This window comes from Pituophis catenifer, unplaced genomic scaffold, assembly GCF_029215685.1.
Source record: "Pituophis catenifer annectens isolate HBS135680 unplaced genomic scaffold, rPitCat1.0.hap2 SCAF_1, whole genome shotgun sequence".
In the NCBI taxonomy this organism is placed as follows: Eukaryota; Metazoa; Chordata; class Lepidosauria; order Squamata; family Colubridae; genus Pituophis; species Pituophis catenifer.
In genome coordinates this window covers 5,554,229-5,580,272 of record NW_027256881.1, presented here as the reverse complement: position 1 = coordinate 5,580,272, position 26,044 = coordinate 5,554,229, and the positions used below count along the sequence as shown (strand labels likewise).

At 44.8% G+C, this 26,044-nt stretch overlaps 1 protein-coding gene across 1 annotated transcript in view; it reads left to right on the top strand.

Moving 5' to 3' along the window:
* The window catches only part of HNF1B (HNF1 homeobox B), a 74,858-nt gene extending 52,761 nt beyond the window's left edge, over positions 1-22,097 (top strand). The window contains exons 6-9 of the mRNA XM_070945326.1: positions 4,088-4,220; positions 6,066-6,242; positions 8,884-9,002; positions 20,233-22,097. Coding sequence (XP_070801427.1) covers positions 4,088-4,220; positions 6,066-6,242; positions 8,884-9,002; positions 20,233-20,253 — 450 coding nt within the window. The 3' untranslated portion in view covers positions 20,254-22,097. The remainder of the gene's footprint in view (positions 1-4,087; positions 4,221-6,065; positions 6,243-8,883; positions 9,003-20,232) is intronic.
* Positions 22,098-26,044: the final 3,947 nt, after the last annotated feature.

Sequence of the window (26,044 nt, the reverse complement as noted above, 5' to 3'; positions counted from 1 at the left end):
ATGGGGCAAAACTCACTTAGCAGTTTTCTCACTTTAGCAACATAAATTCTGCGCTCAACTGTGGTCATAAGTTGAGGACTACCTGTACAGCTGTGTTTCTTGAAGATCTATGACTGCGATGGCGAACCTATGGCACGCGTGCCACAGGTGGCACGTGGAGCCATGTCGCCTGGCACGCCAGCTCAGCTCCGGCCAGCTGATTTTCGGGCCTTCTGGGCCCACCAGAAGTAGGGAAACAAGCTGTTTCCTGCCTCTAGAAGGCCTCCAAGGGGGTGGGAAGGCTGTTTTCACCCTCCCCAGATGCATAGAGAGGACCTGGAGCCAGGTGAGAAAGAAAAACAGGCCTACCAGGCCATCACGTGCCAGGAGCTGGGGGAAGGGGGATCATGCATGCATGCGCAGGGCGGGGCATATAGAATTATGGGTGTGAGCACCTCCACCCCAACCTCCTTCCTGGCATGAGATGGCAAAAGGGTTAGCCATCACTGATCTATTAACTTCAACATAGCTGGCTGGGGAAATTCTGGGAGTTGAAGTCCACAGGCCTTTAAGTCGTGAAAGTTGAGAAACACACAGCTTTAAAGGACCGGAAGGGACTTCTGTTGACATAAAGACCACTCATATAGAGTTACCAAATACTAGACACCAAGCCTCATCAGCCTCTCCAGAAAACAGTTTTCCCACCACTGTTGATCTTCCCATCCGCCAGTTGGCAAGTTGAACGGAGACCCATCCTTGACCGATGTCCTCTGTGTGAGCAAAATATGTACTTTCAAAATAAGAAGATGCCACAGTGCCAGACTGCTAGAATCAACAATGAAAACAGTCAGTGCTCTGATGCCTAAAAACCTTTCCCGGGAACACACTTGGCAAAATACAATTGTTCATCTATCATTTCGTCTGAAGTCTATCTCTCTTTTTTTTCTTTTCTTTTAGCTACCTTTGTACTACAGGTAGTCCTTGACTTGCCACCACAACCGAGCCCAAACTTTCCATTGCTAAGCAAGGCAGTTAAGTGAGTCGTGCCCCCTTTTACAACCGTTTTTTGCCATGGTTGATAAACGAATCACTGCGTTTGTTAAGTGAATCATGTGGCCGTTAAGCGAATCTGGCTTCTCCCATTGACTTTCCTTGGTTTTTTTTTTTACAAAAAAGTTTTTAATTTTTCAATTACAAAGATAAACATTCCATCTTTCCTTACGCAGTGTGTCGTCTGGGTACAAGCATCTTGTGCAACATCGTTCCCCATTTGCCACATCTTTCTCTAAGCTTTAGTATTATAATATGTTAAACATTTAAACATTGCAAAAACTCTCCATTTTCTTCTTAATATCTTCTAGTGATGATACATATTAACTTTAAACACCATTATTCTCATCATACATATACTAACCATTTTCATCTTATTTATATCTCTATCTTACCCTGTTTCCCCAAAAATAAGACATCACCTGATAATAAGCCCAAACGGGCTTTTGAGTGCATGCGCTAAAATAAGCCTCCCCCTGAAAATAAGCCCTCCCCAAAAATATTTAAATGCAGAGCTGGAAATCAGGTGAGATGGCAAGAGGAGCCCCATCTTGCTCTATGCGCCCCAAAATAATAAGACCTCCCCGAAAATAAGGCCAAGAGCTTATTTCGGGGTTCAAAAAAATATAAGACAGGGTCTTATTTTCGGGGAAACATGGGTAATATATTTTCTACTTATTCTCTAGCCTTCTTCATTTCCAAACTCCTTTTTTATTCTCCAACCATTGATAAAATACTTCCCATATCATATAATATTCCGTTTGCTCTTTCTCCTTAATTGCTAATGTTAATCTGTTCATTTCTGCACGTTCTAATATTTTCCTTATCACCTTCTCTTCAATGGGAATCTCTCCACTTTTCCAATGTAGTGCAAATACAATTCTAGCTGCGGTTAATACATGAATAATTAAATATACTTTGACTTTCCTTGCTGTGAAGCCGGCTGGGAAGGTCGCAAATGGATATCACATGACCCAGGGACAACGCAACTATTTTAAACACACGTCAGTTACCACTTGATCACGTGACCATGGGGATGCTGCAACGGACTCCCAAGTGTGAAAACTGGTCATAAGTCGCTTTTTTTCAGTGCCGTTGTAACTTCGAACGGTCACTAAATGAATGGTTGTAAATCCAGGACTCCCTATAATTATGTATCTGTTTTCTCCTCGTTGTTTGGGCTCTGCCAGGCCTCGGTGGCAGCAGACTTAGAATATTTGAGCAATTCATCTGGTGGGGTTATTTTTCTTGGCCTAGCTTGACTGATTCAAGTCACACTAGATGGTTTTTATGGCCTTCCTTTCTCTCTCTCTCTCTCTCTCTCTCTCCCTGGTTGGGGATGCATAGTTCTTGACTGAGACAGCCTGGTCTTCCATCCAGAAAGTCATTTGTTGACTCTTGAAGCCAGGGTCAATTGGGCCTCCAGACAGATTCCTGCCACCCCCTTGAAATGAAATGTGAGGCATATTTTCAAGACAGTCTTTTTTTTTTTTCTTTCTCAAGTGAAACCTTTGTAGGAGTTGTGAAGTTAAAGGAATTTCGAATCAGGTTTAGCGAAGTATCTCAGGGGTTGGAGGAGGCTATGGTGGGTTTCAGCAAAATGCAAGCTGTGTTTGGAAGGCCTCCTTCATCTACAGTTGTTGTTGTTAATCCGAAGTTGTGTCCGACCCATCACGACCCCATGGACTACCTTCCTCCAGGCCCTCCTGTCCTCCACCATCCTCTGGAGTCCATTTAAGCTCACATCGACTGCTTCAGTGACTCCATCCAGCCACCTTGTTCTCTGTCGTCCCCTTCTTCTTTTGCCCTCAATCTTTCCCAGCATTAGGCTTTTCTCCAGTGAGTCCTTCCTTCTCATTAGGTGGCCAAAGTATTTGAGTTTCATCTTCAGGATCTGGCCTTCTAAAGAGCAGTCAGGGTTGATCTCCTCTAGGACTGACCGGTTTGATCGCCTTGCAGTCCAAGGGGACTCACAGGAGTCTTCTCCAGCACCATAGTTCAAGAGGCCTCAATTCTTTGGCGCTCAGCCTTTCTTATGGTCCAACTTTCTCATCTACAGTAGGGATCTCCGAATATAAGACTTGTGGACTTCAACTCCCAGAATTCCTCAGCCATCATTGCTGCCTGGGGAATTCTGGGAGTTGAAGTCCACAAGTCTCAAGATTGCCAATTTTGGAGTCCGTGATCTACAGGTAGCCTTTGACTTACAACCATGCAGACGGGAATTCTGGGAACTGAAGTCCACAAAGTTGCCAAGTCTGGAGCCCCTGATCTACAGGTAACCTTTGACTTACAGTTGGGACCAGAACTTCAGCCACCAAGCAAAACAGTTCTTAATTAAGGCGTACCCAATTTTAGGACCTTTTTATTGCTGTGGTCATTAAACGAATCACCATGGTCGTTAAGGGAATCTCATGGTTGCTAAATGAATTTGGCTTCTCCCATTAACTCGTCATAAATATGAATCGGTTGCCAGGCATCTGAATTTTGATCACGTGACCATGAGGATGCTGCAATGGTCGTAAATATGAAAAATAGCCACAAGTCACTTTTTTCAGTGCTGTAACTGCGAACAGTCACTAAATGAACCGTTGTAAGTCGAGGACTACCTGTAAATAGGGCAAATATGACACTCCACAGTTGTCTGTATGATCTGAGGACCACGGGCACGCTCCAAATATTTTGGATGAATAAATCAAACAAACACTTACTGATTAAAATAAGTTTGGATCTTGCTCCTCTGCATTAACAAGAGTGGCACAAGATGGATAATATTGTTTTTTATTTATTTATTTACGGTATGGCACATTCACATCATATTTCAGTAAAAAGGAACACGGGTAAAAGAGAAAACACAGAATATAAAAACTGAAATCTTAACAGGAAGATTACGAAGATATATCTAAGTTACAAATACAACTTTTTACTTCATTTGTCGCAGCCAGGAAATCAGTGAAATCTTCATTATAGGCTCTGCTTTGGCACTTTGTTACTGTGGGTTAATAATATTGCACTGTTGATGGAATTCTGACTTGTTTGTTCTTTCTTCTCTTGACAGATTACAGTTTCTGGCGGTGGGCTCCCCCCAGTCAGTACCCTCACCAATATCCACAGCTTTTCCCATCACACCCCACAACAATCCCAAAACCTCATTATGACACCTTTATCAGGAGTCATGGCTATCACACAAAGTAAGTGCTTTATGAGTTAGACAAACGTCTTCTTGTTCTTAGAATTATTCATGATTATCTCTTTCCTTGTAAAGCACCATCAGGAAGCAAGGAGCTTTACAGAGTCCAAAAGGGCAGGATCCTGTCTGAGAAACTTTGCAGAATATTTACTATCTCTTCCTTTTTTCTTCCTGCAATTGTCGCTGGCATTGGTTTCCATTGGTGTCAGTCTCCAGTTGCTCAGTAAATATTAAGAGAGAAATATTGATTTTGGTGCACTGTGAGAAAAGAGGGAAATTGAGATTAAAAAAATGAATCAGTGATGAGATCCAAAGAGGGGACGGGGAGAGAGAGAGGGAGGGAGGGAGGGAGGGAGGAAGAGAGAGAGAAAAGGAAGGAAGGAAAAAAAAGAAAGAAAGAAAGAAAGAGGGAAGGAAGAAGGAAAGAAGAGAAAGGAAGGAAGGAAGGAGGAAAGAAGAGAAGGAAGGAAGGGAGGGAGGGAGGGAGGGAGGGAGGGAGGGAGGGAGATAATACTTTTTGTGCCTCATCCCAAAACAACTTGAGGGTTGAGGATCTCTGCAAGAGGAGAGGTCAAAAAAATCAAAATGGTGGCCTACATCTCGGGGATTAAAGCCCTATCCCCCCACTTTTTTTTTGCAAAAAGGAGCAGAGCTTCAGTCATGTCATTCCAATAATAGTAATTTAAAAAGTAGTACTAAAGGTGCTTTTCAAAACGCTGTTGGGCTTTCTTATTTTTTTCCCCTTGAAGATGTTTGCCTTCTCATCCAAGAAGCTTCTTCAATTAAAAAATTAAAAAAATTAAAAAAATCAATGCTCTGGAAAATCAGGTTCCAGACTATTCAAGTTGAGAAATTTCATCTTGGAAATTGTAGAGAGGCTGTGGGTGTTATAGGGGAAATCTGAAGACTTTGGAGCTTTGTAATCAAATGCCTCTGATTGTAAGGTGACCAATCGTCCTCCTTTAGGGAGGACAGTCCTTCTTTTGTAAATTCTGTCCTCTCTCGAAAAGTGCCCTCCTACATGTCCTCCTTTTTAATATTTGAAGACTACCGTATTTTTCGGAGTATAAAACGCACCTACCTTTTTTGGTGAGGAAAAGAAGAAAAAGAAATCTGCCTCTGCCTTTGAGCAATTTTGCCTCATTGCAGCAAACAGCAAACAGCCTGCTTTACTTTCAGTTTCGTTTTCAGCATAGCTTGATTAGCACAAGGAAACAAAAATCTGCTCCAGCAATTTACCTCTTTGCAGCAAGCAGCAGAGGCCCATGCAAAACAGCTGAGAGCAAATCAGCTGAGAGTCGGGAGGCCGATCCAATCAACTTGTGCTAATTAGGCTGTGCTGAAGCTGAAAGGAGCTGTTTTTTCTTGTTGTTTGCTTGCAAGGAGGTAACTGCTGTGAGGCAGAAGCCAAAGGGTGGGGGCCAGTGGGTGGGCGGGGCTACATTTGGTGCATAAGACGCACCTAAATTTTCACCCCCTTTTAGGGGGGAAAAAGGTGCGTCTTATACTCCGAAAAATACGGTAATCTGTAAGTCTCCGTATTCGATTGATGCTGATCCGATCTGTTGCGTGTGATGTGACGTATTTGTATTTGACATGACGATTCGTCAAGGCTTGGTACAGCGCGGCAAGACGCGATTATGAGACGCAGGAGAATTGTTTTGAGAGAGTGTCCCACGCGCAAGTGGCTTTGTTTACTCCTTCTGGAAACACGACACGGCACACACGCATGCATGAGACTCATTGTTGCAATGAATTAAATGTTTCTTTTATTTACGATATTTTTGTCCTCCAATTTATTTGTGTCTTCCTTACTCACCTTACTGATTGCCTCTCTGTCTTTCAGGCCTAAACAGTTCTCAGGCCCAGAGCGTCCCCGTTATCAACAGCGTATCCCTACAACCGGTCCAGTTCTCCCAACAGCTGCACAGCCCACACCAGCAGTCAATCATGCAGCAGTCGACCAATCCAATGGCTCAACAGCCGTTCATGGCGGCGGTGACACAGCTGCAGAATTCACACAGTAAGATTCTTTTGGGGTGTCAGCTAAAATAGAAGGGCGGAAGCTAGGAGAAGCTGTCTCAATCAGGAAGGTAGCCACAACTGTGCAACCCAAACCTCATTTATTTTTTTCATGCACAGGTGATCCTCATGTACCTGAATGTGCTTGCCTCCTGAAGTCATGGGTGCTCCAACACTGGAGATTTTTAAGAAGAGATTTGATGACTATTTGTCTGAAATGGTTTAAGGCCGTGATGGCAAACCTATGTCATGCGTGCCAGAGGTGGCACGCAGAGCCCGTGGGCACGCGTGCCGTCACCAGCTACTCTTTTGGTTTCCAGTGCACATATGCACACTGGCCAGCTGATCTTCGCGGGTACCGGAGCACTGGAAAACGGCCCAAGAAACGGCCGGAAAAATGGCCCCAAAAATGGCCAAAAATGGCCAAAAAATAGGCATGCGTGCGCCAGCCAGCTGGTCTTTGGGTTTCCAGCAGGGGTGAAATGCTCCCGGTTCGGACTGGATCGCCCAATCCGGTAGCGATGGCGGTGGGTGGTTTGAAGAACCGGTAGCAAAAATCCCTGCCCCCCCCCCCATCATGCCCAGCTGAGCCGCGCAATCATCAGAGGCTTTTTTTTTTTTTTTTTACTTTTAAAAGCATTTTTTCTACAACCTCTTCGGCTGAAGAGGTTGTAAAAACAATGCTTTTAAAAGGCTCTGACGATCCCAGCTAAGCTGCACGACAATCAGAGGCTTTTTTTTTTCTTTTAAAAGCAAAAAACAAATGCTTTCAAAAGAAAGCAAAAGCCTCTGACGATCAGGCAACTCAGCTGGGATCGTCAGAGCCTTTTAAAAGCCTTTTTTTAACAACTTCTTTGGCCGAAGAGGATGTAGAAAAAAATGCTTTTAAAAGTACAAAAAAAAAGAAAAAAGTTGGCCACACCCACCCAGTCACATTACCCCCCACAAAGCCACACCCACAGAACCGGTAGTAACAAATTTTACATTTCACCACTGGTTTCCAGTGCTCCAGTGCGCACACATGCACAAACATGCATGCACATTCCAGTTTGGGCACTCTGTGCCGAAAAGGTTCGCCATCACTAGTATATAAGGTCTCCTGCCTGAGCAGGGAGGGGTTGGACTAGAAGACCTCTTAGGTCCCTTCCAACTCTGTTATCCTTTCAATAGACCTTTTTCTCATATACAGGTAGTGTTGAGTTTGTTTTTTCAAACAGATATATTCGTAAGAAAAAGACTGTAAGCGAAGAGCATTCTACCATTATTGGAACCAGCATTCTGCAATGTTTAGTTCCTCATAATTTTTTTTTTTTATCAAGAAAAGGAAAGAATTTTTCAATTGGCAAAATATTATTGAGAACTTTTAGTTATCCATGATGTTATCTGTGATGTCTTAGGGAGTCATGTAGGTAAAATTAAACAGCATAAATTAAATCCTAGTAGTGGGACAAGAATATGGGGAGATAAACATGGCAGGAAGTAGCAGTTTTCAAGTTTACAAGTTTACAAAAAAACTGTTTCAGACCAATCACTGTTTCTAAGCCTAACCAACATCAGAGGTCAGTTGCAAAGGAGTGTGGCAATATCAAGGACACCAATCTGGATTGTTGGAGAGTATGTGATGTCTTCAGAATCACAGAATAATATGAGTTGGAAGGGACCTTGGAGGTCTTCTAATCCAACCCCGATTTAGGCAGGAAACCCTACACCACTTCAGACAAATGGTTATCTAATCTCTTCTTAAAAACTTCCAGTGTTGGAGCGTTTACAATTTCTGGAGGCAAGTCGTTCCACTGGTTAATTGTTCTAACGGTCAGGAAATTTCTCCTTAGTTCCAGGTTGCTTCTCTCCTTGATTAGTTTCCATCCATTGCTTCTTGTCCTACCTTCAGGTGCTTTGGAGAATAGCTTGACTCCCTCTTCTTTGGGGCAGCCCCTGAGATATTGGAAAACTGCCATCATGTCTCCCCTAGTCCTTCTCTTCATTAAACTAGAGATATCAAATTCCTGCAACTGTTCTTCATATGTTTTAGCCTTGATGCTTCATATGTTTTATTCCTGATTTGAGCCTGACTCCCGTTTAGCACTTTTATTAGCATGAAGGCCTCTGAGGTTGGACTTAAAATTGCAGAGTTCTAGAACTGCAAGGGACATAGTCCGCTCCCTGCCCAGGTAGAAATCTCTAGCTGAAAAGGAAGGAAAAATTCTTATGTAGGATATCCAGCATTTAATGGATTAGAGCAGGGGGTCTCCAAATTTGGCAACTTTACGACTTTGTGGACTTCAACTCCCAGAATTCTGGCTGAGGAATTCTGGAAGTTGAAGTCCATAAGTTTTAAAGTTGCCAAGTTTGGAGAATCTTGGATTAGGAAATCAATGTTCACAGTCCCATTTATGTTTTATTCTAATTACATACAGTATGTTGAGGCTTTCAAAAGTTGCTGATTTAACGCTTGAAGGGATAGCAATTTGGTTCTGTTTGGAATAAAATATTTGGTGGGAGAGCAATTTATGGCTGTAGTTTAAAATCATTGTCATTCTTTTCATCCCTCTGACTTTGTCTCTATCACTCTTTTTTACACACACACACACACACACACACACACAAACACAAAAGAATGACTGTTGGCCTTTTTTCCACAGTGTACGCGCACAAGCAAGAACCTCCTCAGTATTCTCACACCTCACGGTTCCCTTCAGCGATGGTGGTCACGGATACCAGCAGCCTCAGTTCACTAACCAACATGTCTTCCAATAAACAGGTAAACAGATGTAATGTTATTGGGGAAAATTAATACGGGCGGTACTTGACTTACGACCACAACTGGAATCAGAATTTCAGTTGCTAAGTGAGGCAGTTATTATATAATACAAGAAAAATTGTCAACCACTCTAATTTTGATGGCATGACCATGAGGATGCTGCAACAGTCGTTAAGTGCAAGGACCGGTTGTAGGAGGAATTTGAGTTGATCAAATGGCTGTCTCATTTTATGACCATGACGACATAGGACCTGTTCTGCCCCAGCTACGGACCCCAAAGAATGCAGCACACACAAAGTCCGTTCAAACCTTAGTTTACTAAATAAACCAGTCTTTTACAACAACGGCTGTTAATTAATTGCATTAACAGCCGCCAAGAATTCAAAGAATAATAACTGAAAGCTTACTATAGTTGGCAGAATGCCCAGAAGCAATTTGCAGGAAGCTGATAAAATAAGCAAGACAAGACACAAAGGTATGTGAACGAAGTTGTTTCCTGCAAATTGCTTCAGTCGGCATTCCTCCTGAAATAGGCTAAGGGAATGGCCAATTAGCCCCAAGCCTTACTCTCGAGGAGACCTCCTCCTGAGGAGCCACTCCTGCCTTTTGGCAGCTCTGCGCGCCCGTGCATTGAGAAGAGGCTCCTCCTCTTCGTCCTCTTCACTTAAGGGAGCTTCTGGAGGTTCTGAAGGCCCTGGCTGAATCCCTGCCTCTGGCACCATATCTTCTCCAGCCTCCTCATTGTCCGACTCGAGTGTCAGCTGCACAGGCTGCTGGCGCAGCACCACACCAGCCTCCTCGTTGTCTGAATCAACTACTAGCTGCACAGGCCGCATACGGGCCACAACAGGACCATAATGGGCAGGCCCCATTATGGCTGTATGTTGAGGAATACTTGTATGGTGGAGTTCAAGAGCTAAGGCACTCAGTGGATGTCAGGGGATGAATAACAAAATAACAGAGTTGCAAGGGACTTTGGAGGTCTTCTAGTCCAACCCCCTGCTCAAGCAGGAGACCCTATACCAGGGGTGGCGAACCTTTTACTTACTGAGTGCCGAACAATAATGCGCTTCACACGCTGCGTGCGTTTGCATACCATCCGCGATAATGTGCGGCTCCTCCCCATGTGCTGCGGGTGGAACCGTACCATATGCAAATGCGCACAGCTTTTGTGTGCGCACTGCATGCGCACAAATGCTGTCTGTGCGCACCAGTCATCTTGCATGCATGCACCAACACCCGCACATGCACAGGAGAGCTCTGAAGACCAGCTGGGTCTCCTGAATTGCACGCATGCGCACCGGTTGCCTGAACACCAGCTGGGGCGCGTGCTCAGGTGAGCTTGGCGATGGCTCGCGTGCCCGGAAAAATGGCTCTGCATGCCACTTCTGGCAGGTGTGCCACAGGTTCACCAAGACGATCCTATATGATTTCAGACAAATGGTTGTCCAATCTCTTCTTAAAAACCTCCAGTGTTGGAGTATCCACAACTTCTGGAGGCAAGCTGTTCCACTGGTTAATTGTTCTGTCAGGAAATTCCTCCTTAGTTCCAGGTTGCTTCTCTCCTTGATTAGTTTCCACCCATTGCTTCTTGTCCTGCCCTCAGGTGCTTTGGAGAATAGCTTGACTCCCTCTTCTTTGTGGAAGCCCCTGAGATATTGGAAGACTGCTACCATGTCACCCTTAGTTCTTCTTTTCACCAAACTAGACGCACCCAATTCCAGCAACCGTTCTTCATATGTTTTAGCCTCCAGCCCCCTCATCATCTTTGTTGTTCTCCTCTGCACTCTTTCTAGAGTCTCAAATTCTGCATAAGGGAGAGCAAATTACACAGAACGTCATACTAGACACAACTTGTTTTTAGCTAAAAGAGAGAAGAACCAGAAAAACCCAGTTTGACGCCATGGTGAGGGTGCTGGATTAGAAACCAGGAGACAGTGAGTTCTAGTTCCACTTTAGGCCCGAAAGCTGAATTTGGAGAAGTTGCTCTCTCTCTCAGCCCAACTCACCTCACAGGGTTACTCAGAGGTGGTATTCAGCCAGTTTGGACTGGTTCGGGCGAACCAGTAGCGGAAATCACGGGTGGGCCCACCTACCTACCTGCCCACCCGCGATTTCCGCTACTGGTTCGCCCGAACCAGTCCAAGCCGACTCACCCGCCCACCCACCCGCCCCAGCTGTATGCTGTCGTATTTAGGCATGTTTTTGAGGCCGGGCGCATGCACAGAAGGTGTGCACGTGAGCAAAGTGCATGCACGGAAGGCTAGGCGCATGCGGGGAAGGCAGGCCCATGTGCGAACTGGGTGCACGTGCAGCAAACCGGTAGTAACAAAATGTGAAACCCCACCGCTGGGGTTTCAGTTGTAGAGAAAACAGAAGCTAACATTATTATGTATGCTGTCTTCACGGTACAAAATAAAAGTGGGATATAAATCTAATATAATGAAAGGATCCCCATAAAGGGGATCTTTCAGAGAGATTGATCCAGTGGTGAAATCCAAATATTTTTTACTACCAGTTCTGTGGCTTGGCGTGGCTTGGTGGGCGTGGCTGGGGAAGGATACTGCAAAATCTCCATTCCCACCCCACTCCTGAGGGAAGGATATTGCAAAATCTCCATTTCCACCCCACTTTGGGGCCAGCCAGTGGTGGTATTTGCCGGTTCTCCGAACTGCTCAAAATTTCCTCTACCAGTTCTCCAGAACCTGCTGGATTTCACCTCTGGATTGATCCTAAACGGTTATATTTTTTTCTCAGCAATTGGTTAGAAGACGAAATTAGCTAACTTTACACAAAGTAAAAAAAAAAAAAACAACCACCGCACGAAGGCATCCTGGTTTTTACACTTCTTGATATTATAGCACTTTAGCGTCCCGATGAAAAATAAAACCGAGAGTCCTTTTGTGTAAACCTGTCTGCTCATTTTTTATTTTCTTTTTGTGATGAAAAATTGCTCCAGAGCAGACAAAAAAGCCTCTTTTCTTCCTTTCTTTCATTTTTCAAAGGCAGCTTTGCAGACTGTGGGAAATATGTGGCCTCTATCGATTGTTAGATAGTTCGAAGAGAAAACCTTGAACTTCTCAACAGATAAGCTGGCATGTTGGGGGGGGGTGTTTCCCATTTGGAGAGACTTGTGCCAAAAATCATAATAATGGGGTGTGTTCACCAACGTTTCGAATGCATTTTTGAATTCTGATGCAGGTAATCCTCAACATACGACCACAATGGAGACCCACATTTCTGTTGTTAAGTGAGTTTTACGACGTACCTTGCCACCGTTGTTAAGCGAATCGCTGCGGTTGTTAAGTGAATAACTTTGCTGTAAAGTGAATCCGGCTTTCGGATTGACTTTGCTTGTTGGAAGGTCGCAAAAGATGATTACATGACTCGAGGGCATAAATAGAATAGAATAGAATAACGGAGTTGGAAGGGAGCTTGGAGGTCATCAAATCCAACCCCCTGCCCCGGCAGGAAACCCTACACCACTTCAGACAAATGATTATCCAACATCTTCTTAAAAATTTCCAGTGTTGGAGCATTCACAACTTCTGGAGGCAAGTTGTTCCACTGATTAATTGTTCTAACTATCAGGAAATTTCTCCTTAGTTCTAAATTGCTTCTCTCCTTGATTAGTTTCCACCGTTTGCTTCTTGCCCTGCCCTCAGGGGCTTTGGAGAATAGTTTGACTCCCTCTTCTTTGTGGCAGCCCCTGAGATATTGGAATGCTGCTATCATGTCTCCCCTAGTCCTTCTTTTCATCAAACTAGACCTACCCAGTTCCTGCAACCGTTCTTCACATGTTTTAGCCTCCAGTCCCCTCATCATCTTTGTTGCTCTTCTCTGCACTCTTTCTAGAGTCTCCACATCTTTTTTACACCATAGCGACCAAAACTGAATGCAATATTCCAAGTGTGGCCTTACCAATGCATTATAAAGTGGTATTAACACTTCACGTGATCTTGATTCTATCCCTCTGTTTGTGTGTGTGCGTGTGCGTGTGTGTGCGTGTGCGTGTATATATATATATATATAAGTTCAATTTATATGCTGCCCTTCTCCGGAGACTCAGGGCGGCTTACACTGCGTTAAGCAATAGCCTTCATACTTTTGTATATACCTGCTTAGTAGGGCTTTCGCCCCCCCCCAAGCGGTGTTCTTTTTTATACAAAGTCAGCTTATTGTCCCCACAAACCGGGCCCTCATTTTACCTACCTCGGAAGGATGGAAGGCTGAGTCAACCCTGAGCCTGGTGAGATTCAAACTTGCAGTAATTGCAGGCAGCTGGTGCTACTTAACAGCACTTTAGTCTGCTGCGCCACCAAGGCTCAGCCTAGGACCGTGTTGGCTTTTTTGGCAGCTGCTGCACACGGCTGGCTCATATCTAAATAGTTGTCCACTAGGACTCCAAGATCCCTCTCACAGTTACTGCTATTGAGTAAATAAATTGCCAAGCTTCTCCATTTTGATCATGGGGACGCTGCAACCCTCGTAAGTATGAAAACTGGTTATAAGTCACTTTTTTCAGTGCTGTTGTAACTTTGAACAGTCACTAAACGAATGGTTGTAAATTGAGGACTTTCTGAATAAGCCCAGTGCTTCCTGACATGAGTTAAAAATTCAGGATGCCTTTGTGGACCCATCAATCTGGGTTCTGCGCAACTGATGGAGGCTTCAAATCAATATTTTCTTAAGCCATTATAGCCATGCACAATATACAGGCAGTCCTCCATTTACAACCGTTACATTTAGTGACCGTTCAAAGTTACAATGGCACTGGAAAAAATGTGACTTACAAACCGCTCCTCCTACATAGGACCATTGCAGCATCCTCACCGTTGTAACATTGATCGAAATTCGGGTGCTTGGAAACCAGTGTGAATTTACAACTTTTGCAGTGTCATGGGGGTCATCTGAACACCCTTTGCGACTTTCCCAGCTGGCTTCCAACGAGCAAAATCACAACTTAAGAACCGAACTGCCAGGCTCAATTACAGGACGTGGTGGCTCAGTGGCTAAGATGCTGAGCTTGTTGATTGAAAGATCGGCAGTTCAGCATTTCGAATCCCTAGTGCCGCGTAATGGGGTGAGCTCCTGTGACTTGTCCCTGCTTCTGCCAACCTAGCAGTTCGAAAGCACGTTAAAAAAAATGCAAGTAGAAAAATAGGGACCCCCCTTTGGTGGGAAGGTAACAGCATTCTGTGCACCTTTGACGTTTAGTCATCTCGGCCACATGACCACGGAGACATCTTCAGACAGCGCTGGCTCTTCGGCTTTGAAACGGAGATGAGCACCCCCCCTAAAGTCGGGAACGACTAGCACATATGTACGAGGGGAACCTTTACCTTTATATATTACCCAGGATGGAGAAAAATCTATGTTTCTGAAAAATTCTCAGGAGCTTTGGCCACAGTGGTGTAACTGAACCTTTGCTCATTTTTATTTTTTAAAATTAAATTTAGAGACAGAGATAGAGATAGATAGATATAATTACAGATATAGAAAGATAGATAGATAGATAGATAGATAGATAGATAGATAGATAGATAGATAGATGATAGATATATATAGATAGATATATATAGATATATAGATATATATTAAAATCTTTAAAAAGTTCCGGAGTTCGCAGTATTGTCTGCTTCTTCTTTTACTAATATACCTGGAACTCGTATTTTTAGAATAGTTTGTAAGATAGATGGATAGATAGATAGATAGATAGATAGATAGATAGATAGATAGATAGATAGATAGATAGATAGATAGATTAGAGATAGAGATAGAGATAGAGATAGAGATAGAGATAGGGATAGGGATAGGGATAGGGATAGAGATAGAGATAGAGATAGAGATAGAGATAGAGATAGAGATAGAGATAGAGATAGAGATAGAGATAGAGATATATAAAGCCATGCCCTGCCAGTCTTGATTGGGTTATAGAATAACAGAGTTGGAAGGGACCTTGGAGGTCTTCTAGTCCAACCCTCTGCTCAGGCAGAAAACCCTATACCATTTCAGACAAATAGTTGTCCAAAGTCTTCTTTAAAACTTCCAGTGTTTCTTTCTTGCTGAAGGAAGCAACACACACATTTAAAAACAAATGAACATGAGTAGAGGTTCAGTTTCAGTACTGTGGCCAATGCTGCTGAGAATTTTTTCAAAAACATGGATTTTCTCTATCCTGGCTAATTTGGTTATCTGGGCATCCTGTCTCCTCCAATGGTTGGGCGAGTAGAAATGTGACTTGAGAAAAAAAATTGAACACATTCTGTATGTTCAAAAGCCAAAACATATTCCCAAGGCTCATTATTCCCACTGGGTTTTTTTGGGGATATTGATAGAATAGAATAGAATTCTTTATTGGCCAAGCATGATTGGACACGCAAGGAATTTATCTTTGGTACATATGTTCTCAGTGTACGTAAAAGGAAAAGATATATTTGTCAAGAATCACAAGGTACAACACTTAATGATAGTCATAGGGTACACATAAGCAATCAGGAAACAATATCAATATAAATCATAAGGATACAAGCAACAAAATTACAGTCATACAGTCACAAGTGGAAAGAGATAGGTGGTGGGAACGATGAGAAGATTAATAGTAGTGCAGACTTAGTGAATAGTTTGACAGTGTTGAGGGAATTACTTGTTTAGCAGAGTGATGGCAGCATTCGGGAAAAAACTGTCCTTGTGTCTAGTTGTTCTGGTGTGCAATGCCGTATAGCGTTGTTTTGAGGGTAGGAGTTGAAATAATTTATGTCCAGGATGTGAGGGGTCTGTAAATATTTTCGCAGCCCTCTTTTTGACTCATGCAGTATACAGGTCCTCAATGGAAGGCAGGTTGGTAGTAATTTGGCAGGTTGATATGGATAGAAGAGAGTATTTGTAGTTCAGGGTTGAACTTTGGGGGTCATTTAGCACTGATGGTGTTACCTAGTTTGGCAATGAAACGTCTGCAAGAAAGCCACCAAGCTCAGAGAGCAACAAGGACCGCACAGAATATGGATGTGGATATGAAGAGAGAGATTTTTTTAAAAAAAACTTCATTTGGAGTAATGGTTTTAGGCATCAGTCTGGACCAGAGGTGTCAAACTCGATTTCATTGAGGGCCGCATCAGGGTTGTGTTTGACCTTAGGGTAGTTGTGGGTTCCTCCCGGTTCGGTCCGGTTCGGCCGAGCCGGTAGCGGTGACAATATGACGTTCCCAAACCGGTTCTCCCCCCCCGCCCACCCCCCCCACGTTATTCTTACCTTTTATTTGGTCCCACCCCCAATCTATTGCTGCCTCCTGAGTCCCAGCTAAGGACTAGAGGGAAAAAAACTGTTTAAACTCTTGCCGCGGGGCTTCAAAGGGCCGCCCTACAGCTGATCAGTGTTAAAAGCAAACAAATGAGTCGGGTCGTAAGTGCGAGGGCTGGTCGTAAGTGCGAGGACCTTCCAGAAATGACTCTGACCAGCTATCCACGCCCACCTAGTCACATGACCTCCAAGCTACACCCACAAAATAAGCCACGCCCACAGAACCGGTAGTAAAAAAAAATTGGAACCCACCCCTACCTTAGGGGTGTGGCCATGAGGCGTGGCCAGCTTGACGTCATTCGTATCAGGGGCACCTGTGGTGGCCCAAGCACTCTGCCAGTGAAAACAGACTCCCGAGCTCCGTTTTTGGCTGTGACAGCCTCCTGCAAAACTCTGCCAGTGAAAATGGAGCCCGGGAGGGCTGTCCGCGGCCTTCACGAGCTCAATTTTTGCTATCAGAGGCACTGCAGGCTAGTCCTTCGCTGTTTCCAGGGCGGCCTAGCGGCCCGGATCTAAGCACCCCACAGGCTGGATCTGGCCCCCCAGGCCTTGAGTTTGACACCCCTTGTCTAGACTCTGAAAGACTCTGAGTTCTAGTCCTGCTTTAGGCACCAAGCCAGATAGGTGACTTTGAGCCAGGCCAAAGTCAGCCAGTGGTGGGTTTCAAAATTTTTTACTACCGGTCCTGTGGGTGTGGCTTGTGGGCGTGGCATGGCTTGGTGGGCATGGCAGGGGAAGGTTACTGCAAAATCCCCATTCCCTCCCGATCAGCTGGGACTCGGGAGCAGAGAATAGATTGGGGCAGGGCCAGTGGTGGGTTTCAAATTTTTTTACTACCAGCTCTCTGGGCGTGGCTTGGTGGGCGTGGCTTGGTGGGCATGGCAGGGGAAGGTTACTGCAAAATCCCCATTCCCTCCCGATCAGCTGGGATTTGGGAGGTAGAGAATAGATGGGGGTGGGGCCAGTCAGAATTTTTATTGCCGGTTCTCCGAACTACTCAAAATTTCCATTCCCAGTTCTCCAGAACTGGTCAGAACCTGCTGAAACCCACCTCTGGGCAGGGCCAGTCAGAGGTGGTATTTACCGGTTCTCCAAACTATTCAAAATTTACGCTACCGGTTCTCCAGAACTGGTCAGAACCTGCTGAAACCCACCTCTGGCCTCAGCCCTAGGAAGCAAGCAATGGCAAATCACTTCTGAATTATTTTGCCAAGCAAATCACAGGGACTCTCCAAGCAGTTGCCAGGAGTCAACACTGACTCATAGGCGCAAAAAAATGTAGATTCAGCGTGGCTTACCGTAAATGCAATATCCAATATTTTCACCCAAAGGATGGAGCAGTAGGAACCTCTAACCCGCCTATCTCCATCAGTCAGGCAGTCACGCGCATCCAGGCTCCAGGAGGAGACCATTTCCTTAGAAAGGCCTTGCTGACTCATCTAGCATGCACTCAACCCTAACTTTGCCCTTGATAGATGATTCTCTCCGGCCCGCCCGTTAACTTTGATGCTGGCTTGTTCAAACAAGCCTGCCTGCATTCAGGAAGCATTTCCTTCATCAAAACCTTAGCAAGATGCAACTTGTTGGGCCTTGGCTGGTGATCCTGAGAAGCAGGAAAGAAAATTCAGCTTCCTAGCTTTAAAAGAAAAAAAAAAAAAGTTGCCGGCCATCATCTTGATGGCGGTCAACATTTGGGCATTTCTGCTTTGATGCTCCCCAGATAGGTTTCCTGTCAGCTCCGAGCTAAATCTCAGCACACAGGATTTATAAGCTAAAAAAACATAACAACAACAACAGGGCAAGATGGAACCGAAAGATGAAGAGGGAAAAAGAAGCCAATTATTGTATTACACATAGTCCTCGACTTACATCCGTTCATTTAGTGACCGTTGGAAGTTACCAAAGCGCTGGAAAAAGTGACATGGCTGTTTTTCACACATTGCAGCCTCCGTCCCCATGGTCATGTGATCAAAACTCAGAAGTTTTGGGACTGGCTTGTATTTATGATGGCCGCAGCGTTCTGGGGTCATGTGGTCTTCCGGGTGCGATTCAAGGTGTTGGTTACCACCTTTAAAGCGCTCCATGGCATAGGACCCGAGTACCTTCGAGACCGTCTTCTGCCACCAATAGCCTCCCACCGACCAGTCCGTTCCCACACAGAGGGTCTCCTCAGGGTGCCATCAGCCAAGTTATGTCGGCTGGCGACACCCAGGGGGAGGGCCTTCTCTGTGGGAGCCCCAGCCCTGTGGAATGAACTGCCCCCGGAAATACGTAAGATCTCCGACCTCCGGGTGTTCCGCTGCACACTGAAGACCCTGTTGTTCCACCAGGCAGGGCTGTCAATATAATAATTTTAAATTGGAGTATTTTAATTTTTAGGGTTTTAAATCGGCCAAATCTATTTAATTATTTTAATTTTTAATTATTGTTGTGTCTTGTGTTTTTAAATTGGCTGTACACCGCCCTGAGTCCTTCGGGAGAAGGGCGGTATAGAAATAAAATTATTATTATTATTATTATTATTATTATTATTATTATTATTATTATTATTATTATTATCCCTTTTTGCGAACTTCTGACAAGCAAAGTCAACGGGGAAGCCAGATTCACTTAACAACCCGTGTTACCAACTTAATAATCGCGGAATTCACTTAACCACTGTTAGCAAGGAAGATCGTAAAACGGGACAAAAATTGTTTACCAACTGTCTTGCTTAAGCATGGGGATGTTGGTCCCAGTTATGGTCGTAACCTTCCCAGCCAGCTTCCGATAAGCAAAGTCAATGGGGTGGGGGTGGGGGAGCCAGATTCACTTAACAACCACATGATTCACTTAACAAATGCAGTGGTTTGCTTAACAGCCGTGGCAGAAAAAGTCATAAAACGGGACAAAATTCTTGCTTAACAACAGAACTTAATTGTGGTCATAAGTTGAGGACGACCTGTATTATGTTCGATCTTATATTTCAGTGTTGTGTTTCCTGCCTCAGAAGGATAGGAACCGGGCCAATTCAGAGAATGATTGATGAGTTACAGGCACCCCCAAAGGCCTTACTCTGTCCATCCTCAAATCAATCAATCAGAATAAAGCTGGAAGGGACCTTGGAGGTCTTCTAGTCCAGCCCCCTGTTCAAGCAGGAGACCCTACCTATACCATTTCAGACAAATGGTTGTTCAATCTCTTCTTAAAAACCTCCAGTATTGGAGCTCCCACAACTTCTGGTGGCAAGCTGTTCCACTGGTTAATTGTCCCCACTGTTAAGAAGTTTCTCCTTAATTCCAGGTTGCTTCTCTCCTTGATTCGTTTGATTAGATTCTGTCAGAGCGTTTGCAGCATGACTACTATTAGGAGACAACCCAAGAGCAAAACACAGCACACAGAGCCTTAGATATTTAACAATGCTTTATATACAAGACATATAGAGAAATATATGCAAATACCTGACAAGCAGGGGTGGGTTCTACTTACCTTTACTACCGGTTTGCAACGGGATCACTTCTGCACATGCGCAGATCGCCTATGATGACATCTAGGGCGGTGGGCGGAGCCTCCTGCTGGTTTTACTACCGGTTCTTGTGAACCGGTCTGAACCAGGGGCAACCCACCACTGCTGACAAGCAATCAATCTTCTTCTTAACTCTACACAGAGAACTCAGCAATGAATACCAGACACAACGAGAGGGAATACGCCCTCTCCTGGCTGCCTTAAATAAACACCACTTAAAGTGGTAAATCTTTTGTGGACCCCTTCATAGTCTACAACTGGCAATACTAATGCTGATTCATCTTCATTGCATCAGACTTACATTGCATCAGCTTTACAGGTGTTCAGCTCTTAAATCTCAATACCTTAACAGATTCTCTCCTGATCTAAGTCACTTCCTCACATTTTAACCTCTGTTAACTTTTTTTTTCTTTTTTTCCCCCCCAGTGTCCGTTACAAGCCTGGTGATACTCCATCCCATTCCCTGTGCCTTTAGCAACTGGAAATTATTTTTCCACAACATCCTGCCTGGCCACGATGAGATCTTGCGGCGGCTGCAGCAAAAGCCCGAGTAGCTTGCTTAGCTTGATCCCAAAGAGATCCTGCTCAGCCTGGAAAGCAGATTAGAAGTTTCCAAAGACAGCCGCTGCTGTGTGTCTTTCCTCAAGGGATCCGGAACAGTGTCTGCCAGAGCCGAAGCATTTCCCGTAATGTTTTCCAAAACTTATTGCTTCCAGGATGCCAAAATATTTTCCTTCTGGAGGATATTTCGTTTCTTTACCAACACACCAGAACAAAACGGATCCTGAACGAGAAGCTTGGAAGAGAACCGAAAGCTGGAGATCAATCGTATTTATATAAAGTGACATGCTTCTACTGGAGAGGACCAGAGAGAGGACTTGGGGCTGATACACATCAGGTTGCGAAGGAGGAACCATCCGTGCTGTTGAACTGAACCAACTGAACTGTATATATGAGGAGCTCGGTATTCCGGCTCTCCCTTCCCCCGTCCCCATACCTATCCGCAGAGATTTATATTAAAGAAAAATTAATGTTGTCTATCAAATGGATGTATTAAGAAATTAAGTGCAATGCCTCCCTTCCATCTGTACATAGGATCACAACTTCCGCTACCATGTCCCTTCCTTTTTTTTGTAAGGACAGGATTTACGTTGCAACGTTTTGGATTGGCAGATCAAAAGAATGAAAGGAAACGAAATCTTTTGGCAAAGACAAACATTGATTTATCGGCGTGTCATAAATTCAGCCCATCAGCCTTTTTTTGAAGTTTTGGGCTGGCTGATTTCAAAAAAAGGGGACCGGAAGCAGAATTTGGATGTTTGGAAAGAAAGCATTAAATGGCTGCACACTGAATAGAATTTGAATCCATTTTGGGGGCGTGCGTAGTGTAAGCTAGGCGAGTTGATACAGCTGGTCGTCAACTTATGACCACATTTGGAACCAGAGTTTCTGTTGCCAAGCAAGCCAGTTGTTAAGTGAATCATGGCTGATTTTACAACCTATTTTGCCACAGTTGTTACCGTGTTTCCCCGAAAATAAGAGCCTGTCTTATATTTTTTTGAACCCTGAAATAAGCGCTTGCCCTTATTTTCGGGGAGGTCTTATTATTTTGGGGCGTTTGAAGCAAGACGGGGCTCCTCTTCCCATCTTACCTGATTTCCAGCTCTGTCTCCCTAACTCTAACCAGAGGAAATGGCGGGGACCGGCTGCGCATGCATTTAAATATCTTCAGGGAGGGCTTATTTTCGGGGAAACAGTACATAAATCACTGTGGTTGTAAGTGAATTGTGTGTTAAGCAAATCAGGTTTTCCCCATTGGCTTTGTTTGTCCCAAGCTGACGGGAAGGTCGCAAACTAACCCCAGCTTAACATGCTTAACATCCTTGATTTACGATCACAATTCAACCCAAAATTTATGTTGCTAAGCGAGACATTTGTTAAGTGAGTTTTGCCACATTTTACGACCTTTCTTGCCACAGTTGTTAAGTGAATCTGGCTTCCCCATTAACTTTGCTTGTCAAAAGTTTGCAAAAAATGATGACATGCCTTTTGGGATGCTGCAACCAATATAAATATGAACCAGTGGCCAAAAGTCCAAATTTTGATCGTGTGACCCATGGGAATGCTACAATGGTCATAGATGTGAAAAACGGTCATAAGTCACTTTTTCAGTGCCGTTGTAACTCCGAACAGTCACTAAACAAACAGTTGTAACACTACCTGTATTTGCCTTAATGTATCTACCATGTCTTTATTGAAATGTATTGTCTAAACACAAGTAATGAATTGGTTCACACTTTGCACTAAACCATGGTTTGGTTATCCATTGTTTATTGCATAATCTGTTGATTGTGGCTTTATACAATCTATTAACAACACCACAAGCCGTGTTTCCAAATTTTACACAATAAGCTAAGACCCAAGCCAACATATTATGGCTTATGTGTTGTATTAACCAGCTCCTAAAAGATACCAGTCCCTATTCAGCAATCACTAGATTAGATGTCTTCTAATAATGCATGTGAAAAAGATTCTCATATGATTCTTCATGTGATGGGATAGAAAACTCAGCTTTGATTAGTCTTACATAAAGACAATCCGGTTTTACAAAACAAAACAAAACAAAACAACTCAGAGCCAAGTCCAGACTGATAGATTTGGATCCCTGTTGCTGAAAACTCCAAGATAATTTGGCCTGATCCTTGACCTTCAAAGCTGCTCACACAAGGCATTTTACATGTGTTCAGTCATCCTTCCGTCTTTTCACTGATGCAAGGAATAGGTTGGATCACAGTGTCTCAAGCTCGGCAACTTTAAGATAAATGGATGTCAACTCCCAGAATTCTGGGAGTTGAAGTCCTCCCAGGTTGAGAAACATTGTGTTAGATCGTATTTTGTTGTTGTTAGCTGCGAAGTCATGTCCGACCCATCGCGACCCCATGGACAACCTTCCTCCAGGTCTTTCTGTCCTCTACCATCCTCTGGAGACCATTTAAACTTACACCGACTGCTTCAGTGACTCCATCCAGCCACCTCGTTCTCTGTCGTCTCCTTCTTCTTTTGCCCTCAATCTTTCCCAGCATTAGGCTCTTCTCCAGGGAGTCCTTCCTTCTCATTAGGTGGCCAAAGTATTTCAGTTTCATCTTCAGGATCTGGCCTTCTAAGGAACAGTCAGGGTTGATCTCCTCTAGGACTGACTGGTTTGATCGCCTTCCAGTCCAAGGGACTCGCAGGAGTCTTCTCCAGCACCAGAGTTCAAAGGCCTCAATTCTTTGGCGCTCAGCCTTCCTTATGGTCCAACTTTCACAGCCATACATTGCAACTGGGAAAACCATCGCCTTGACTATACACACTTTTGTTGGCAGGGCAATGTCTCTGCTTTTTAATATGCTAGATGGTATTTTAGGGCACCTATTTCCTGCTTAATTACTGTATCTTTCTTCCACCTATGGAGAGAAATATAAAACTCAATGCCACCAGCGCTGCAGTAACCAGATATATTTTGACAGACCCACAGATTTAGCTATCGGTCAGAAGTGGCACTCTGCTCATCCACCACCTCTCCCAACTTAAAAGTCAGCTGTCTGGGTTTGGCAAGGAGATCTTCTACCCACCAGGTCTTCAAGCCAATTCCTGGAGACCCAAATCATCCCAAACAACTGATAGAGCAAACCAGGAAGGAGAGAGATAATTGATTTATGAAGAATATATGAAGAACGGTTGCAGGAGTTGGGTATGTCCAGTCTAGTGAAAAGAAGGATAGTGTTCCAATATTTAAAGGGCTGCCACAAAGAAGAGGGGAGCGTCAAGCTATTCTCCAAATCAGGGGTCACTAACCTTTTGGACCACTAAATTCATAATTTTAAATTCTGTGGACCGCTAATATGATCTGCTTAATGACCAGATGGGTGGGCGTGGCTAGGTTGCCATGTGACTGGGTGGGCATGGCCAACTCGATGTCACCCACGTGGAGGGGCACCTCCCTAGCCTCTATTCGCCCCTCCCCTCCCAGCCACTCCTCGCCTCCCCAGGCTCCTTAGGGCCCCAACAGGAAGCAGTGGTTGGAACTAAGCAGCCACTACGAGAAAGAGTTGGCAAAACAGCTGGCTCAGTTCAAATTGGATCTGACCAAGAAGGAGGTTCATCATGTTGGAAGAAACATCCTTCTAGGTTCTGCTCCAAGTGGGGAAAACAGACACTGGAAACATGGAGACTGCTTGGAAAGATGGTTTAATGGTGGACAGGATCACATGGCTTGAGTTCCTGAACAGGCTCTGCCTGAAGGAGGTAGATCTTTGTTATGTAGAGTAGACTGGCCCAGGCCTTAATGGCCCATTGACAAAGGGTGGGGGGGGGCAGGAAGGTGGGAGCTGCTTTGTCTGTAAAATATGCTTCTCATATTTCTCATCCAGGGAAATATAATATTCTGCCTTTTTCATATTTCCTAAAATATTTCACTCTTCCAGGAAAGGGGTGGGTGCTAACTTCCTACAATCAGAAGCACCTCACTGAGGACTACGAGCATAGGCTTTCCAAGCAGAGGGAAGACCTGCAGGAGTGCAAGGCCAGGTACTGGCGCCTGGAGGCTCAGCGGGCTGAGATGGTCAGCCAGTTCCAGGCCATGATGCAGTCCCACTGGAACAAGGCCCTCTTCCCCACTAGTGGCACTTCCTTCTAGCCTTTGCCCAAAACCAGGAGGCTGAAGCAGACCCCAAGTCGGAATTTCTGGCCCCCTCTGACCACACAAAGACCCCAAAGGGGGAGACTCTCTTCAGCAACACAACCATTCATTGCATGTATCTGGCCCAGGGACTGCAGTTTGAGGACCCCTGATTTAGTGCAATATAAAAAATGCAAATAATTTTTCTGTGGACCACCAATATTTTCTCGCAGACCATCAGTGGTCCACGGACCACCTGTTGGTGACCGCTCCTCCAAAGCACCTGAAGGCAGGATAAGAAGCAATGGGTGGAAGCTAATGAAGGAGAGAAGCAACCTAGAACTAAGGAGAAATTTCCTGACAATGAGAACAATTACCATATTTTTCGGTGTATAAGACGCACCGGAGTATAAGACGCACCTTAATTTTGGGGGAGGAAAACAAGAAAACAAGAATTCTACCTCTGCCCACCAGCATTTTGGAATGGTCTGGGGGGGGGGGGAATCTGCCTGGCAGCTTCAGGGAACAAGGCGGGTGCCACGATTTGCGGCTGGTCACCCCTCCGGCTGCCCCTCTGGTTGGGAATGTGCAACGGGAAGAAAAGCACTTTCAGGTGGCAGCGCTGCAATCCCCTCCCTGTATCCAAAATGGTTCCCAGTTCCCCATCGCACATTGCAGGGGAACTGGCCGCCCGCTGCCTGAAACGCGGCTCTGATTATTGCATTGGAGAATCCGGGCAGCGGTGGCTGGAAAGGAGGGGTGTTTTTCTTTAGAAGATCTTGTTCGGCTCGCTCGGCTCCTGGGCGCAGAGGGTTTGGCAGCTCCTTACATTGCAGGGGAATGAAGTCATTGCGGCCATTGCCTGCCCTAAGCTGCCTGCTGGGTAGCCAGAGGGGTGACCAGCCGCAAATCGTGGCACCCGTCTTGTTCCCCGAAGCTGCCAGGCAGATTCCCCCCCCTCCAGACCGTCCCTAAGAAGGTTGTTCCTCAGGCTGTGCCCCGACCCAGATCCCTGCCACCTGGAACTGCCTGAAAATAGCCAAAGGGTGGGGGCTGGCAAGCGGGCAGGGCTACATTTGGCGTATAAGACGCACCCAGATTTTCACCCCCTTTTTGGGGATAAAAATGGGGCGTCTTATATACCGAAAAATACGGTAACCAATGGAAAGACTTGTAGGTTCTTCATCCCTGGAGGCTTTTTAAGAAGAGATTGGACAACCACTTGTCTGGAATGGTATATAGAGCCTCCTGCTTGAGCAGGGAGTTGGACTAGAAGATCTCCAAGGTCCCTTCCAACTCTGTCATTCTCTTAAGTTCTTTAAAGTTGGCTGTTGTCCATTTCAAAGCATAGCTCCCCAGAATACCTGTCAGCGATTCTTTGAACACGGGTTGAATGCTCTTTCAAAAGAGGACTAAAACTCTATTCAGAAACAGCTTGAACAAACCATTGATCGACGCAGAGGGATTGTCTCATGAACAGAGAAAACTATCTGTCTCCTCCTTTGGTGTGCAACACTCCATCCCAACCAGTGGTGAAATCCAATTTTTTTTACTACCGGTTCTGTGGGTGTGGCTTCG